This window comes from Sciurus carolinensis, chromosome 9 (genome assembly GCF_902686445.1).
Source record: "Sciurus carolinensis chromosome 9, mSciCar1.2, whole genome shotgun sequence".
Lineage (NCBI taxonomy): Eukaryota > Metazoa > Chordata > Mammalia > Rodentia > Sciuridae > Sciurus > Sciurus carolinensis.
This window is the reverse complement of record NC_062221.1, coordinates 53,360,921-53,379,742: the sequence shown is the minus strand read 5'-3', so window position 1 is coordinate 53,379,742 and position 18,822 is coordinate 53,360,921. Positions and strand designations below refer to the sequence as shown.

At 37.8% G+C, this 18,822-nt stretch overlaps 1 protein-coding gene across 1 annotated transcript in view; it reads left to right on the top strand.

The window, feature by feature from the left end:
* Mccc1 (methylcrotonyl-CoA carboxylase subunit 1) overlaps positions 1-18,452 on the top strand; it is a 61,698-nt gene extending 43,246 nt beyond the window's left edge. Inside the window, exons 12-19 of the mRNA XM_047564760.1 lie at positions 1,560-1,669; positions 3,337-3,553; positions 4,801-4,887; positions 9,650-9,699; positions 12,528-12,665; positions 13,941-14,048; positions 16,609-16,680; positions 18,105-18,452. Coding sequence (XP_047420716.1) covers positions 1,560-1,669; positions 3,337-3,553; positions 4,801-4,887; positions 9,650-9,699; positions 12,528-12,665; positions 13,941-14,048; positions 16,609-16,680; positions 18,105-18,233 — 911 coding nt within the window. The 3' untranslated portion in view covers positions 18,234-18,452. The remainder of the gene's footprint in view (positions 1-1,559; positions 1,670-3,336; positions 3,554-4,800; positions 4,888-9,649; positions 9,700-12,527; positions 12,666-13,940; positions 14,049-16,608; positions 16,681-18,104) is intronic.
* The last annotated feature ends 370 nt before the right edge of the window (positions 18,453-18,822 follow it).

Here is an 18,822-nt window from a genome sequence, read left to right as displayed (position 1 = left end):
ATGTAACAACTCTCTCCAAGGTCATCTTCGGAGCTGAGATTCAGACCCAGGCATCTAGCTTCAGAGTCTGAGCCATTAAGATGGCTATTTACTGCCATTTTCATCTCAGTTGCCAGAGTAGTTACACAGTGATGAGACATAGCAATTCTCAGGACTGAGAGGTTATGTTAGTCTGAACATAGTTATTTCCATAACTGAGAGGTTACGTTAGTCTTTAAGAGGACGTCTGGAGTGGACTTATGTAGGCAGATTTAATAGCATAATGAAAAGTGAAGAAAAGAGAAAGTGAAAGGTGTATTTAAAGAACTATGGCTGAAGGCAAAGGTCTGGAAGGCAGGTAGTTGGAGATGTAGTTGGAGACACCATTTGAGGGCAAATCATATAGCGTCTTACAAGCCAAAATGAGGAATTAATACTTCTTGATAATAAATTGGCTAAGCCACAGCAAGATTTGGCAGTTGATAACATTTTTAACATATCACAGAGCACATTGGAAACAAAAGAACATTGCAGTAGGAAGAAGAAACCTTTGGGACAAACAGAACTTGCCGCATAGTTTAGTTAAGTTGCTCAAAGAGTAGCAGAGATGTAATTCTGAGAAGGGTTTCCAGGTTCTTTCCTTGGTCCTGAGAGGGATAATCTAGTCCAGGAGACTGTCCCTAGCCCTCTGTGCTGTGTACTCGAAACCATTTGTGCATTCCTTGGACAATGCCCATGTTGTACTCCTGTCATCTTTTACTCCTTGTCTCATGCCCCTCTTAGATTGTAAGACTCTTACGGGAAGGACTATGCCTTGCATATTATATTTGCAACACCTTGCTCCAGCTGAGGCCTAGTAGGTCTTCAATGTATGTTGATACGTGAGTAGGTGTGTGTATGGGTAAGAGAGTGAATTGTATCCCCTTGATGTTATAGATGAGGACCTGCAGTTCAGAGAGGTCAAATGACCTGCCAATATGAGGAAAAGGCCCTCCAACAGTCTTAATGATGCACCACATCCTTGCAATTTGAACCATTTCTGTCAAGTGGGATGTGCCATGGTTCTCGTTGACTAGGATTGTAATCTCAGTAGGATTGCTGCTGTTTGCTTATCAGCTTTGCCAGTCACAGCACTGGCACTTTATTGTCACTCCTCCCAACACCTTACAAGAGAGAGGAATTATCTTTATTTACTAATGAGGAAACTGAAAGCGTGGAGAGGGAAAATACTAAAAGCAGAAGTGAGTTTAATGTGAGAGGTAGGAGTTTGCATGAAAGGATAAAAAGTTTCAAAAGGAGTTTGAGAAAGGAAAAAAAGATTCAAAAGAAGATAGGGATGGGGAAGCTAGCCTGCATGTCACTGAATCACCATGTAGGGCCTGGTGCTCTTGGGTGACCACATCCTGGTTAGATTTTGGACAAATTTTAAACTCCTCTGAACCTCCATTTTCTCAAAAATAAAATAGTGGTCATGAGTCCACCATTTGGGAATTTGAGAGGACTAAGTGTGAATATCTTGCTTCTCATATTTTATTTCTTCAGGTGTGACTTTGAAATGTTCTGTGGGTTTTCAATTTCAGGAGATGAAGTTTCAGTGCACTATGATCCCATGATCGCGAAGCTGGTTGTATGGGCTGCAGATCGTCAGGCGGCCTTGACAAAACTGAGATATAGCCTTCGTCAGTACAATGTGAGTCACCTGGGGTCATAAGAACCCCTAATGCCTTTGGTCAGCATCAAAAGTCTTCCTTTGTCCTTGTCAGAGCCTTAGTCTTGTCACCTATTTCCACCAATTGCCCATATGTCACCAAATGAGTTCACATGAGGAGATTTCCTGTGGGTCAGAGTAGGCTTTGAGTACTTCTTGATTTCAGAAAAGAAAGACTGCAGAAATAAAACTGTTAGAATCAGCGTGTTATATTTTACTGAAATCCTAGTCATTCTGTAAATAAGGCAGCTACACGAGTTTTCTCTACAGTCTGGTAACTCCTGTTCAGAGGAAAATAATTATATTCAGTTTCATCCTTTTGACAGTTGGTTATTTTTCTGTAGCACATTAATTTTCTTGGGTCAGAAAGTCTCATAACACATTGATTTAACTTCATAGAAGGATTTATTAACCCTGATCTTAAAATTGTTACACTGTTAATTAATCAAACCTCTGATTTCTGTGGCTCCAGCTACAGTGGCCTCCTTGCCATTCCTTAGGCACACCGAGCATGGAGTCATGTTCCTGTCCTCTCTTCTAGAATGTTCATCCCCCATGTGATCTCAGGGATCTCTTCCAACTGTCATTAACCCTGCTTACTTCACAGGGACCTTTCCCAGCCTCTCTCTTTAAAAATAGGACCCTTTGCTGTTTTCTGTTCCCTTAGCCAACTTTAGTTTCCTTGATAGCATGGGACATTATATTAGATGTTTGCTTAGACATGTTGTTTGTTATATGTCACCTCTCTAGAAAATAAGCTGTGACTTGTGAGCACAGGGACTTCATCTGTTTTAGTCCTCACTGCCTAAAAGGTGCTTAGTAAATGGCTATTAAGTGAATGAAGACATAGATGAATGAATGAATGAATGAATGAATGAATTCAAGACTCATGCAGCTAGTTTTACCTCTTATTAGGTAGATTTAGGTTAATTTTATACTTTTTAAAATCAATGTGTAAAATTCATATTCTTATGTTGTAAAGAAGTTCCTTTGAGGCCATTGAATCCTATTCCCTCCCCAGTGTAGCAGTCCTGACTGCTTTTTGCAGTCATCTTATTTTGTGGAAGTGATACTGAATCATTCTTCAGTATCTTGCAAATAAATTTCATTTATATTTCTTAACTTTTTTTTTCCCCCTTGGTACTAAGAATTGAACCCAGGGGTGCTTAACCATTGAGCCACATCCCCAGTCCCTTTTTATATTTTATTTACAGACAGAATCTCATTAAGTTGCTTAGGCCTTGCTAAGTTGCTGGGGCTGACTTTTAACTCAATCCTCCTGCCTCAGCCTCCCGAGCTGCTGAGATTACAGGCATGTGCCACCACACCGGCTGTTTCTTAACTTTTACCCCTTTCCTAATATAAGTCAATTAAATGTCTCTACACTACCTACTATAACACCATTTCCATCCTCTTTCTCTTATTAAAATATAACTTTTAACTGTGAAATTCAGATATATGGTGGTAGATATGGTGCTAGTAAGGGACATTTCATCACATGGTACCATCATAGGTTTCTTCATTTTTTTCTAAGAGTTTCATTTTTTCCACTGTAGAAAATACTTAAGGAGAGTGGGGCAGGAAAAGATGCTTTTCTGACTGGCTTGTTTTCCCTACTCAATAGGACCTGGGCTTTATTCTCTTCCTAGATTGTGGGACTATGCACCAATATCGACTTTCTATTGCGCCTGTCTGGCCATCCAGAGTTTGAAGCCGGGAATGTGCACACTGATTTTATTCCCCAACACCACAGAGAACTGCTGCCCAGTCAGAAGGCTGCAGCCAAAGAGTATTTATGCCAGGCAGCTCTGGGTCTCATCCTCAAGGAGAAAGCTATGACCGAAGCTTTCAAACTCCAGACACAAGGTACAGGATGCTCTTTTTCCTCTGCCTTGAACACTACATGAATCATCACTGAACACACTCCCTTGTTTGTATGCCTCTCTTGCCTGCCTTCTCTCCTCACTGTGACTGACACCGTTCTCTGCAGATGTGTTCTTTATTGTGGAGGAGAACTCTGCACAGATCATGGATGTACCCATAAACACAATTTCATCCACTAAGCGTAGCCTAACTAATCCCCTAACTTGTAGAAATGGGTCTATTTTCAACCAAACACTACTTTTTTGACCTCTTTCTGATTCCTGTGATGTCTGTTGTTCACTATTCCTTGAGGTCTGCTTTGTTATTTCTCCATCCTTATTAAAAATTAAAAAAAAAATCTAATACATTTATTCTTCTTATTAGGATTATTATATTGTATTTTCCTCTCTTTTTATAAGATTCCTTAATTTCTAGATCCATTCAAGATAGTTTTATTTTATTTTATTTTATTTATTTATTTTCTGGTACCAAAGATTGAACTCAGGGTGCTTAACCACTGAGCCACATCCCCAGCATTTATCTTTTATTTTGAGACAGGGTCTCACTAAATTGCTGAGGCTGGCTTTGAAATTGCAATCCTCCTACCTCAACCTCCCAAGTTGCTGGGATTACAGGAATGTGCCACCTTGCTCAGGATTCAAGTTATTTATTTTGAAGGCTCAAAATGTACAACTCTGTCTTTAGATTTGTGCTCTGTTCTTTTATACTGAATGAAAAGGCACCTAAATATGCCCCATGTGAAATTACTAAGCTGAACTTAACATTTTTCGAATGGAGTGTCCTCTTGCTCTCACCTTTCTTTTTAAAATTTATAACTAGTACAGATATGAGCTTCTAAATAAATGACTTCAAGACTTGGTGAAACAAAAATAGTGAGTGGTAGAGATTATGGTGACCTGGCATGCATTTGCTCTGTCAAAATGCACTGGCCACTGCACAGTTTATGCCACCAGAGAATGAGAGTTTAGGTTGTAAATATTCTGATTCTCCCAGAGAAGCTTGGATTTCTTGTATCAAATTTTCTAAGATATAAATGGATATATAAATACAAATATATAAATATGTTATCACATAAATGGAAGTATCTAATTTAAGTACAGTGAAAAGAACAAAGAAAATATCTTTGAGTTGGCAGTTTAGGACCTGTGGTTTATGTTTTCTTTTGTAAGGTATAAATTAAGTAGGGTTGACATTTATAAATTTGTTGTTGAATTTTAAATTTTTTCTAGATCAATTCTCTCCATTTTCATTCAGCAGTGGAAGAAGGCTAAACATCTCATACACCAGAAACATGACTCTTAGAGATGGTAAAAAAGGTAAGTAATGTGTGATTAATAGAGAAATATGAGTCATAGAAATATGTCACATTTAACTGAAAAAGACAGTTCAGCCTGGTCAGGACGAATTACATTTTTAAAAATACCTACCCCAAACAATGAAAGGGAATATGCCAAAATTAGAATTGATTGGTTCTTGGTAGTACAATTAATGATTCCTATTTTTCTTTACACTTTTTCTATGTTTGTAAATATCCTAAAATATGTCATAAAATATACACACAGCAAAACAACTGATGAAATATACCAAAATGTAAGCAAGGTTATTATAGAATGGTAGGATTTTCCCCCAATTCTTTGTACTTTTTTGCTTTGCAGTAAAAGTGTATTATTTTTAAATAAGAAAAACAGTATTCAAAACTGTGTCAGGGCAGGAGGATTGCCCATTGCTCAGGCAGTGTTTTGGATGTTTGAGGTGGAAGTGGGTTGCTAAAGAGCTATAATTTATTATGTACCTTATCACGTGTGAGATTTTGTCTTCACAACAATTTATGGATGATGAAACTGAGGCACAGGTGAAGTCACTTACACAAGGATAGTAGGTGGCAAAGCATTATTGACACCCACTCTTTCTGACATTGATTCCCATGATATTTCCACCACTTTTCCAATGGAATACAATTTTTATTACAAACTAATTTCAGTAGGTTCAAAGTAAGGTCTGGTTTATTTTAACTGATGTCAGAAGAGGCTGACACCTAAGCCAGAAAATAGTTAATAAATTTATGCCCAGGGTCACATACCAGCAGGATCAGAATCCTGTGATGGCTGGTGACTATATCCCTTCTTCTACAGGACAGTGTGTATGGGAAGCCAGATGGGTGCAGTCATCTGATGTCCTTGTGAGGTGTCCCTGAACTATGATAGCCCCATTTTTAAAAATGTCTGAACAAGGTGGAGCCAAATCCTTTTGCCAGCTGATTGTTACACCCTCTTTTTCTGAACAGAGTAGGATCTTTTCTACTTCAAATCTAGATATTCACTCACTTAGTAACAAATTTTTCATTCACGGAAACTGATTGGGTTATGACTCTTTAGTATTTTCTTTTTTTTTTTTTTTTTTGGGGTGCTGGGGATCAAACCCAGGGCCTTGTGCTTACATGGCAAGCACTCTACCAGACTGAGCTATCTCCCCAGCCCCTAGTATTTTCTTATGATGTGCATTACCTTAATTGCATTGGTGTATCTTTAGGCCATCATGAGAAAAGTTTAGAAACATCATTTACATAGTAGCATTGTGCAAATGGTTTACCTGTCCATTTTATGCCAATGTGTTTCATTTTATCCCCAAAAGCAGCCCCCCAAATCTGGGAAAATCTTTCTCTAGAATCCTTTATGCTAAATGCCAGTATCAAAAGCAGTAAAATTTCAGTGACCTCTTCAACTTCAAACAGAAGAATTATGTGTGGGATTGTAATTCACTAGATTGACCAGTTGTTATTTGGCTAGAATCTTCATTTAATCACTAAGTAGTTTTTGGAATTATGCTGAATTTTTAGAATTAAAAAAAGATAGGGGTGGGGGAGGGGAGGAGGTATGGGGGCAGGGAAGAGGTAGAATGAGACAGACATTGTTACCCTATGTACATGTATGATTGCATGAACGGTGTGACTCTGCATGGTATACAACCAGAGAAATGAGAATCTGTGCTCTATTTGTGTACAATGAGTCAAAATGCATTCTGCTATCATGTATAACTAATTAGAATAATTTAAAACATTTTTTAAAAAGGTTTCATTGAAAAATAATAAATACATAATTGAAAAACTAATGTGATTGCTATTCACTATACCCTTTTGGCAATATTCTACAAAAATAATCCAGGTCTGAGTGTAACACCTTTTAGAAATGTTATGGTGAGTCAGGCATAGTAGCACATGCCTGTAACCCCAGAGACTCAGGAGGCTGAAGCAGGAGGATCAAAATTTGAGGCCAGCCTCAGCAACTTAGCAAGGTCCTCAGCAACTTAGTAAGACCCTGTCTCAAAATAAAAAATTAAATGGACTGACAATGTAGCTCAGTGTTTATACCCCTAGGTTTTATCCCCAGTACCAAAACAAAAACAAAACAAAACAAAACAAAAAAACCAGAAAGTTATGGTGAGTCTCTGAATAATGCTAATCAGCATGACTACCGTTAAATAGGAGAATACACCAAACAGAAGCCTAAGAGCCCCAAAGCATTTAAAAATCAAAAATAGAATCAACTTTTCATGATCTCAGTGAGAATAAGCAAGTATTTTAAATACTGTATTCAAGGCCTGAAATTTTTTCTTACTTTGTTACCATTGGCCATGTTTTCCAGAACCATGCCCAACCCTCAATGATAATAACAGCAAAGATACATTGATTATTTGGTGTATGTTAGATACTTCATTAAACACTTTCCAAAGATCATTTCATTTGCATTTTCAGAACAGGTCAGTGAGATCAGTGCTATTAATGTCAACTTTGTAAATTACTGATCTCTCTGAGCCAAGGCCAGAGCATAGAGAGTGATAAGTAATATTTCAAAAGTGACACTAAAAGTAATTGGAGGAGCCAGCACTTGAAACCCTCACTCCAGGAACATAAGCATACTTGCCTCTGCGCCATGCTGAATTTCCATACCGTATTAGATGCACGAGGGTGTTCAAGTTTCTCTGGTGAGTGACAGAAATACGTAGGGGAGAGAGAAACAAGTTTAATGACTCTATAATGCTGTAAGAGAATTTGGAGTGTTCCTGGCAATGTCTTTATGATGATTCTACTGGCATTCGTGTCAGTTAAATGCTTTTCATATTTTATAAATTGAAGAAACATTAATCTGTTGTAATTCAAGGCATTTTCTTCTCAGAAAGTTAAAGCATGTTGACAAGATGGGGATAGAGAATTTTCATACACCCATTACAAAGTCTTTGAAGAAACAGATACACTGATGATGTGGAGAAGAGGGGAAAAAATATCTTTGTCCCCTATTTTCTGTCAAGAAATTCACCACAGGCCTGGAGTTGTGGCTCAGTGGTAGAGCACTTGCCTAGCACATGTGAGGCACTGGGTTCGATCCTTAGCACCACATAAAAATAAAATGAAGGTTATTGTGTTCATGTACAACTAAAAAATAAAAAAAAGAAATCACCATTTGGAAGTGTGTGTTGGGAAGATGGATGGGGTAGTGATTAACATTGCAAACTGTGGAGTTTTTGTACTTTAGTGTTTGACTTTTGTGAACACTTTCATTATTAAGTTTTTTAAAAACAACTAATGAAGAGAAAACTCACTGTTATCATAAATCAGGATGAGGGGAGAATCATAATGATGTTTTATGTGCAGAAATCCAAATATTCAAGGAAGAGAGAGTTTATCCTGCCAAGGCAGATTCTTCCCAAGAATAGAGAGCTTGGTGTGAAGAAGGCAGGCATGGGGTTTTGTTGTGGTTGGGGGCAGCAACATGGTGAAGGAGGAGCCATGAGCAAAGAGGCACATATGGGAAGTACTAATTGGCCCATTTCCCCATTTGGTTGGAGCAGAGGTCTGAGTGTGTTAGGGAAAGGTAGCAAATAAGGCTGAGAGATTGGAGCCTTCAAACCAGGCCAAGTATTTTGAATGCAGCTGGGACAAACTAGGAAGCATCAGCTGGAAGGGTTAAGACAGGAAACAGGAAGATCCTGGAGAATCTCCTCAGAGCCATCCAGACCTGAGACAGCCTAGCCTGGGTCAAGGTAGAGGAATGGAAATGGAAAGGAAGCCATGCATAATACAGATACTCAGAGGAAAGAATTTGGTAGCTATATGGGAACTGTTGGAGGTGGAGATCAAAGAAGGATGAGGCAAGGATGACAGGTTGTAAGTACCGATAACAGGAAGGATGGTGGCAGTCATGAAGCTCGCAGGTCAGGAGGGGACAATGATTTGTTGGACCCAGCATGATCATTTTAAGATGCCAGTGTAGCATCCAGCTGGCAGTGACTAATCAGAGTTCTAGAGAAGGAAGGAAAGTCAGGGCTAGAAACAGATTTAAGCTGGCAGCATGAAAATGATGGTTAAAGTAGCAGGAGGTAACGAAATGACTTTGACCTATATACTCTGCCCCATGAAACTTTCTTCTTCCCCCCCCGCCCCTGGTGCTAGGGATCAAACCCTGGGCCTTGTGTATTTTAAAGCATGCATGCTACCCCTGAGCTGCACCCCAACACTTACACAGAACTTGATTTCCAACTCCTGGGATAGTCTTCAACCAATTCCATATTCATATAATAGCATGAATAATTTCCTATACTTGTATAGTGTATTACTGTTTATAAAGTACTGTCTCACTTATTTAATCATTGTTACATTCTCATACCCATTAAGTAGCTCAGAAAATAAAGGCTCAGAGATTTAGTGACTCAGTCAGGACCCCAGAGGAAATCAGATTGCAGATTTGGGTCTTAAACCAGAACTTCTGTTTATCAGTTCATTGTATTTTCTGCTACGACACTGCAGATTTTTCATTGCAGGGCAAATATAGAAAATATTCTACAACTTTAAAATATCTAAAACCGAATTTTTAAAAAAGAAAAGTTTGAAGTTCATCTTTATTGAAACCTGCCTGCCAGATGCTTTTCTAAGAAAAAGCCTTTATTTCCAGGGAATGAAAAAGATGATGATTCTTTTGTGAACAGCTGGTTATCTTAAGGTTGAAAGTGAGATTTTGGCATCTCAGTTATTGAATAAGTGAATATCTTCTAATTTTTCTTTAATTTTCCCCCTTTTCCATAAAGATGTAGCAATAGCTGTTACATATAACCATGATGGGTCATATGGCATGCAGGTAAGCTTTAATCAGGTTTTATTCTACAGTTCAGAGCTAACTCTGGCTTCTCTCCTACTGAATGGGTGTTTTTTTCACTCTCCAGTTTCTCTTGAGCCTTTGACTATTGTAGTTAGGAGAATGTTATGTGCTTTTATTTCAGTACAGTTTGGGGAAATTACCCCATATAGAGTTTCTAACCCATTATTTACTCATTTTGGCCATGGTTTCCTTAAGAATAAAAACTTGGCAAGAAGTAATAGCCTTGAATCAGACACGCAGCAAGCCCTTAAAGTTGTATATGTGTTTGCATTAAAATCCGCAGTTCTCAAGTTTTTGGTGTCAGAAACACTATACATTCTGAAAAAAATTATTAAGACACCTCCCGAAAGATCTGTTGTTTATGTTAGTTACATCTATTGGTATTTACCATTCAGAAAATATAACTGAGAAAATTTTGTTTTTTAATTATGGCAAAATACACATAACATAAAATTTACCATTTTTGTCATTTTTAAGCATACAATTCAATGGCTTTAAAATACGTTCTCGGGCTGGGGAGATAGCTCAGTTGGTAAAGTACTTGCCTTACAAGCACAGGCCCTGGGTTCAATCCCCAGCACCGCAAAAAAAAAAAACAAAAACAAAAACAAAAATACGTTCACATAGTTGTGCAACCTTCCAAATTCAAAACTTATTTTATCTTGCAAAACTGAAATTCCATAGCCATTAAACAATATTAATTCCATTCCCTTTTACTCTCAGCCCCTGAGAACAAATTCTATTTTTTTTTAGTGTTGTGCCACTGCACCTAGCTAGTAATTCTATTTTTCACGTTGAGAAATAGCCATACTGTTTTCTATAACAACTCTACTGTTTTGCATTCTGACCAGCAGTGCACAGGATTCCAATTTCTCCATATCCTGACTACTACTTGTTATTTTCTGTTTTGTTTTGTTATCAGGAATTGTTGTTTTTAATAACAGCCATTCTAATGGGTATGAAGTAGTATCTCATTTTGACTTTAATTTGCATTTCCATAATGACTAAGAATATGGAAATGTGTGTGTGAGTGTGTGTGTGTGTGTGTGTGTGTGTGTGTGTGTATAGTACTGGGATCAGACTCATTCATTCTACCAGTGAGCTACACTCTAACCTGAGCATCTTTTTTATATGCTTATTGGCCATTTATGTATCTTTTTGGGAAAAATGTCTATTCAGGTTCTTTGCCTATTTTTTAATCCAGTTGTTTTTTTGTTACCATTGCATTATAGGCTAAACAGAAAAATTTAAAACCTACGATTATACAAGTACACATTCCATTAGCCATCAGAATGATAACATCAAATGTCGAGTAGCTTGTAGAAAATTCTGCTAGGTACTCATGAGAGGATGCGGGTAAAAGAGAGAAATATCTTAGTCTTATTATGAAAATAATTTGACTTCATGGCCCCCCAGATGGATGTTGGGAACCCCAAAGGATCTGCGTAAGAACCTCCAATGTAAAGCTCACCATAGTCCTCAATTAATGTTAAGTCCATTAAGTCAAACGTAGTAACACATGCCTGTAACCCCAGCAGCTCAGGAGGTTAAGGCAGAATGATGGTGAGTTGAAAGTCAGCTTCAACAACTTAGTGAGTCTAAGTAACTCAGCATGACCCTGTCTCTAAATTAAATATTTTTAAAAGGGCTGGGGATATGGCTCAGTGGTTAAGCGCCCTGGGTTCAATCCCTGGTACCCAACCTTTGAGATACACTGGTTTTCTTTCTCTGAGATCCAGAACACCATAAGACGTCTACCTACTTTGGTATATGAGAGTTATTACTCATATTGGTGCCTCTTTTGAGGACCTCTCTTGTCCCTTGATAACTAGTAATTGTCAATTGACTCTATATCAGTTCATGAAACTAAATCCACAAATTAAGAAGGTGCTTTTGTGAATCTTTAAACAAAACTGTTTCCAATCTAACCTTTACGTCCTGCGGACTTGTCAAACATTCAAATTACCATTTTAGAAGGTTACAAAGCAGAGAGAAATGTCATATTTAACTTAGGATAGATGAGAACCAATATATAAATACTGCAGTATGACCTATTTCACCTTAGCCTATATAATATGTTTGAAAAGAATAGCCATAGGATTTCTACACTCACATCATGGGAACTGAAAGGAGAAGTACAGAGAGATTTAAGCAAATTATCTATGCATAAGAGAAATTTTCCCTTGAGTGTATCTGTGAGAAGATATTCTTTTAACAAATTTTCATGTTCCTTTTGTCAGCTTCCTTGAAAGATTACATCTGAAATCTGTTCTTTGGCACACAGTCTCTTAGAGTGAGAAAACTGTGGTCAATCTTCAGCTAATTTGTCATCTTAAATCATAACTAAGGCTCAAGAATTGGATCTACACGTTGATGAGATGAAAGAAATACCATCTAATTATGTGGTTCTAGCTTTTTTCATTACTGACACTGGCAGAGGAAAACTAAATTTGACTTAAACTCAAGTCCTCAGAAATGAATATTAACATGTAACATACCCAAATGAATTTCAATAATTTTGCTTAATTTGATTTGTATTTTTATTGCTATTTTTTCTGTTCTTAAATGCAACTTTATCAGTGGCATTATGCTTTACATAGTTTTTTTTTTCTTTCAATTATCTCACTGTTATTTCTATCTAAAGTATTTTGATTTAAAATCTTACAGGAAAAGATCCTACATGAATTTTTTAAAATATATCTTACATGTTACCTTTTGAAACTACAAAATAAAGATTGATTCTGATTTTATTAGTTCTGTAGGATTGTTCATTTACTTCAAAAATTGTATTTTTCTGTTTTTTTCAGATTGAGGATAAAACTTTCCAAGTCCTTGGTGATCTTTATAATGAGGGAGACTATACTTACCTGAACTGTTCTGTTAATGGAGTTGCTACTAAAACTAAACTAATTATCCTGGAAAACACTATTTACCTATTTTCCATGGTAATGTCTCTTTTTATAATATCACTCTTAGGTTTGGGACAGAATTGCTTGACAAGAGGCATTTCATTGAAAGATCGGAAAGATTCCACTTCCTTTAGCCACCATAGTGATCATTTTGTCCTCAATTTCCCTCTCCATTTGTTTCTCTTTGCCCCTTTCCGACCTTCTGCAAGTTCTCTGTCTCATTCACACAGGTTCTCATTATTAGATGCATAATCATTCTCTTCCTTGAATTCTAAAATAAGACTTGCATATTCCTCGTGAGTCCCCCTGGTCAGTGGGCCATGTTCTCACAGGGCTTTGATGCCTGCGCACCTTCTCCAGCCACCATCCTTCTGACACTGGGAATTCTGGGGATATGAGAGAAGGCAACCACTGGGAGAAGAGTCTGTTGGGAGGCGGGTAGTAGGAAGGAAGGTGGGGTTAGTGGTGTTTTCTTGCAGGTTGTGCACGGTCTTGGTTAGGAGGCTGCTGCCTGCTGAGTTCTTATCCCCCTGTCTAAGCAGAAGGAGAATGAATCACGGATATACTCTGGCCTTTTTGGAGACTCCTCACATTTGGGAGTCCTCACAGTGCTTGGTGATGAGACGACTCCAGTAATCTATAAGTCATTAAACTTACACTTACGTGGAATCAAGGATGATCCCACTTTCCCAGGCACTTCTTTCCACGGTTGACTGTGTCATAACAATACAGTGGTAAAGACAGAACGTGGAGTGGTAGAGAGCAAGAGTTCTAGAATGTGAAGCTGCTTTGTTTCAAAACCTGACCCTGTCTCTAGCAGTTATGTGACCTTACACTGTTAAACCGGACTTCAGTTCCCCATCTAGGAATAGAACTAACAGTATCTCTCTCATAAAGTTGTTGTGATAATTAATGACATAATTTGTATATACACACACACACACACACACACACACATATGTCAAGTTCCTGGGATAGATTAAGCACTCAATAGTGAGAGTGCTCCTAGAAGTCACTTCCAGACAGTGGCTATTACCCACAGCTACATGCTTTAAGTCTTTAATCCCCAATGAGACATGTACACCATTATTTCTTTATAATGGGAAACCAGCACCAAGAGAAAAGAAGTTCAGTGATTTGTTCATGGTCACAAAGCTAGATTAGAACCCAGTGTTCTGATTAGAACCCACAGTAAGAAATCAGTGATGACTAAGTTAACAAGTAGCTTGAAAACAATCTTTACCTCAGGTTTATTAGTAAAACACTGTGATAGGATCTTGATTCCATCTTCAGGTTGTTTTCTTTTTATAGGAAGGAAGCATCGAGATCGGCATTCCAATACCTAAGTACTTGTCTTCATCGAGCTCAGAAGGAACTCAGGGAGGTACCATAGCTCCTATGACTGGAACCATTGAAAAGGTAATCACATGGCATCTGTAGGCCTTGTAAGTGCCTTCATTGAACTTTGTCATATATATTCTTTTTCCTCTCTAAATCATGCTTATTGGAAAGCATTCATTTAAATAAACTAAGATTCAAGTTCTATATTTCAGTCTTCAATGAAAATATCTACTTACCTAATTTATGATATGACTACTGTTTGTTTTGTTTGTTTTTGGTGCTAAAGATTAAACCCAGAGCCTTGGCATGCTAAATGCCTCCTCTAACTTTGAGCTACAACCCAGCCCAAGACTGCTGTTTTTGAAGGTGGGAATTTTTATCAAAGTACCAGTAATCTTGAGATGTAGCTCAGGGCCCTGAGTTCAATAAGTAAAAATGTACAAATAATCCAAATTGTGATTAAAATGGAGCATTCACCAAGCATTAGCTAAAAGGACTGTGTTTTAATGTTAAACTTAACGGCAAATAATTTTATCATGAAATGACACATTGGGCACAGGGAAGCTGAGGCAAGAGGATCACAAGTTCGAGGCCAGCCTCAGCAACTTAGTGAGACCCTGTCTCAAAATAAAAAATAAAAGGACTGAGGATGTATGTAGTTCAGTGGAAGAGCACCCCTAGGTTCAATCCTCCCAGTTCAAAACAATAACAACAAAAACAGGCAATAATTCTTTATAATCACCTCCCAAAGGCCCAACTCCAAATACTGTCACCTTGGGGTAGGATTTCAGCATGTGAATTTTCAGGGGACACAGATATTCAAACCAAAGCAGAGACTGATATAACTTCAAAGGGTGATAGATCAGTAGCCTCCTTTTATACACTGGAATACAGAAGAGTTTTCCCAAATGCATTTAAGTCATAAAAATTCAACTGTATTTTCTTGGTACCCAAAAAAGAAAAGAACTATTTAAACAATGTGGGTGATTCCACCCACTGTCTCCTCTGAGAATATTTGCTCCCAAAGGGCTTTGAAAGGAGAGACCTGGATCTGCCTTTAGCTAGTTCAGTCTTGGTTCCCACAGGCCTCTTGCAGAGAAGCATCCCTGCAGAGGGTCAGTCTTAAAGGATTTGTTGTTGTTGTTGTTTGGTTGGTTTTTTGTTTGTGGTGGTGTTTCATTTTCGTTGTCATTGTTACTTATTTTTGCAGTGCTGTGGATTAAACCTATGACCTTGTACATGCTTGGCAAGTGCTCTACCACTAAGTTACATCTCCCACCCTAGTCTTAGTTTACAAATAGACATTTCATTTAGGTACTATGGCCTGTACCTGGAGTCCCAGATACTCAGGAGGCTGAGTAGTAAGGATTGCTGGAGCCCAGGAATTAAAGACACTGTGAGACCCTACCTCAAGTAAAAAATTAATAATTAAAGATAGAGCCACGCGTGTTGGCACATGCCTGAAATCCCAGCAACTCCAAGGCTAGAGCAGGAGGATCACAAGTTTGAGGTCATCCTCAGCAACTTAGTGCGGCCCTGCCTCAAAATAAAAATAAAAAGGGCTGGAGAGGTCGCTCAGTGGTTGAGCACCCTGGTTTCAATCCCGGTACCAAAAAATAATAATTACAGATAGATATTTCTCCCATAACTGACCCTAACCCCAGGAAGTGATTTATTGGGCAGTACTAAAGCATCACCCAGGATTGGGTGATTTGTGGGACTTTCAATTGTGCTTCCTTCTTTTCACCATTTTAGCTCTGCCCAGTGACTTTAGAACCTAACTTCACTGTGTGATGTTTCTGAAAACTCTTTGGTAACCTTAAAAAGTCAGTAAGACCATATAGGATACTTGAGTTCATTTAAACATGTAAAAGAGAAAATGGAAATACTTTTCTTGGGTTGCTAATAAGTTGAATTCTGTCAAATGAGGGTTATCTACATACTCACTACACAGTTGCCTGAGGACTTGAAACAGCTATCCTAGACAACCCCCAAAAAATAGTCAAGACCCTCACTTATCCTTCTATCCCTGTCTGTGGTAGAGACATTTACACATATTAGTCCTTCCCTCTTGTTGATATGTCTTGATTGTACATTCATGAAAAAAACTAAAGGATACCAAGATACGTAAACTATCTGATTAACGCAAGACTAGATGATTTGGGATGTGGGGATGGGGGCTGGCAGGGCTGTCCCCTGGCAGGGGTGCCTCAATGCTGTATTAACCTGGAGATCTCCAATTTGTACCAGGACATTTGTTTTTGGCAGACAACACCACCAGTTGGACACACACATGTCTGCTTTGTATGTTTACATGTCAACTCTAAAGTTAATGAAGGAGCTCACACCTGTTTGGTGGCTCACACCTATAATCCCAGTGGCTTGGAAGCGAGGCAGGAGGATCACAAATTCAAAGCCAGTCTCAGCAACTTAGTGAGGCCCTAAGCAACTCTCTGAGACCCTGTCTCTAAATAAACTATTTTGAAAGGGCTGGGGATGTAGCTCATGATTAAGCATCCCTGAGTTCAATTCCCAGTACCCAAATATAAAAACATATATTAAACAATAAATTAAATAACTTAGACTATGAAAGACCTCTCTGTTTTTAAATATTAATTGTATAACTCTGAATTGCTAGGTGTTTATAAAAGCTGGAGACAAAGTAAAAGCTGGAGATTCTCTGATGGTTATGATCGCCATGAAGATGGAGGTACGTGAAATCATGAGTTCAGTTGCCAACTAAACATTGGAACCTCTCAGACCTAATTGTTCTCTTTCCTTATTTTATGAGTAAACACCATTTTAAATATCAAAAGCCATGGATTGGCTAAGCATTAACTTCAGGAAACAGAACCAAAACTGTCCTTCTTATAAATACATTCTCATTTTAATTTTGTGAAATTACACCTGTCATTTTCTGATTATGGTGTTATCACTAGCTTGGAATCAGGTCATAACCCAACTGAATGTTAACTATTAGTATTTTCTAAGGCTGAACTTAGTATGCCAAGCATTAACATCAAAGCAAAAACCTCAACCAAATTAAGTCAACTGTCTAGATTTTGAGACAGTTGGAAATTATAGGTGAATGGGTCTCATCCCTTGTCAAATATTACATTCCCCAGAGAAGTTTTTCATGCTAAGTAGAAAAAGTGAGGCTCAGAAAGTCAAGGGATGAACATTTTCTTTCATATGTGGAAGCTAGAGAGAGAAAAGGGGGAATCTCACAAAAACAGGAAAAAAATCAGTAGAGTAGAAACCAGGGAAGAAGGAGGAGGGAGGAGGGGAGGGAAAGGAGAAGAACCCGGGGAATGTAGTTGACCCAATTATGCTGTGTGCATGTATGGATATGTCACATGCATTCCAATTTTTTAAATAACATAATGTACCAATTAAAAAATAAATAGAAGACCAATAAAGTAGAAGAAGGAGATTAAGGGGATGGGACTGGGGAATCAAAATGGAGAAAACTGTATGCATTCATGAATACATCACAATGAACCTCACCATTATATATAACTATGATGCCCTAAAACATTTATTTATTTATTTATTTATTTATTTATTTATTTATTTATTTTTACATTTAAGTCAATGATTTTAAAAAATGAAAAAACTGCTTCTCCAAGTCAAATTAGGATCTCCAAAAGTTGAATTGAGATCTCCCCGGAGTAGGACCCAGGGATTAGTACCTTTTTGTTTGTTTATTTTGTGGTGCTGGAGAGGGAACCCAGGACCTGGAACATGCCAGAGAGGTACTTCACCACTGAGGTATAACCCAAGCCCTAGTACTCTTTAAAAAGTTTCCCAGGTAAGATTATACTGTGAAGCCAGAGTTGAGAACTCTTAGTTAGACCAGAGCTTCCCAATCATGTGCTCAGATGGGTTATTGTTGTATCTAAGTATTGATTGTGCCTGACCATAAAAATGCTACCATTTTCTCTGTAATGCCATTTGTATTAAAAAAAAAAAAAAAAAAAAAAAAAAAAAAAAAGTGGGAGAAGTTAGGATGCATTGTGACTATACAATATCAAAATAATTGGCCACATTTTTCATTTTTGTTGGACTTTTTCGACTTGCTATATATTTAGTCCTCGTTAGTATTGCAACCATTGTTGTGTCTTGTCTCTGCAGCATACCATAAAAGCTCCAAAGGATGGCACAATAAAGAAAGTGTTCTACAGTGAAGGTTCACAAGCCAGCAGACATGCGCCTTTAGTAGAGTTTGAGGAAGATGACTCTGATAAAAAGGAATCAGTATAAACTCCATCGAAGAAATGGTCAACTGAGCAGTATCTTTTCTATACCAAAAACAGAAAGCACCTCCTGCCCTTCGCTGGGTCTCATGAACAGTTTTACTAAATAAATGATTGTGGGGTTGTGCTAAAACGTTTCACCTTTGAGAATCATGCTCTTGGGTCACAAATGCAACAAAATATCTCAGAAGATTTCATACTAATAAATTTGCATTCTACATTTTAACTGCAAGCCACTGTTGTTTGTTTCTGCCTCAAATTTTATACATTGTAGTTCTTTTAGGAAGGAGGGGTAGCAACTTGATGAAAAGAGAATGATTGAAAGAGAAAAGGTCATTTAAGCAAATGAATTGCTTCCTAGTTACAATCATGATGAAAATTGAGAGTAACATATTTTAGAGACAGATGCCATTGAGCTAAACTCAACCAAGGTTTTGTATTGAAAATAGTAACTTATTAGGCAGTTGAAAGGTAAGAATGTTATTTATTTCTAGTCTTTGTGATTAGAAAGTTTAGCTCTAGATTGTCTCTGCCTTTATTGTCCTGTCCTTTCTGAGCTTGTAAAAAAAATGTATTATGCTAAAACGTATTATTAA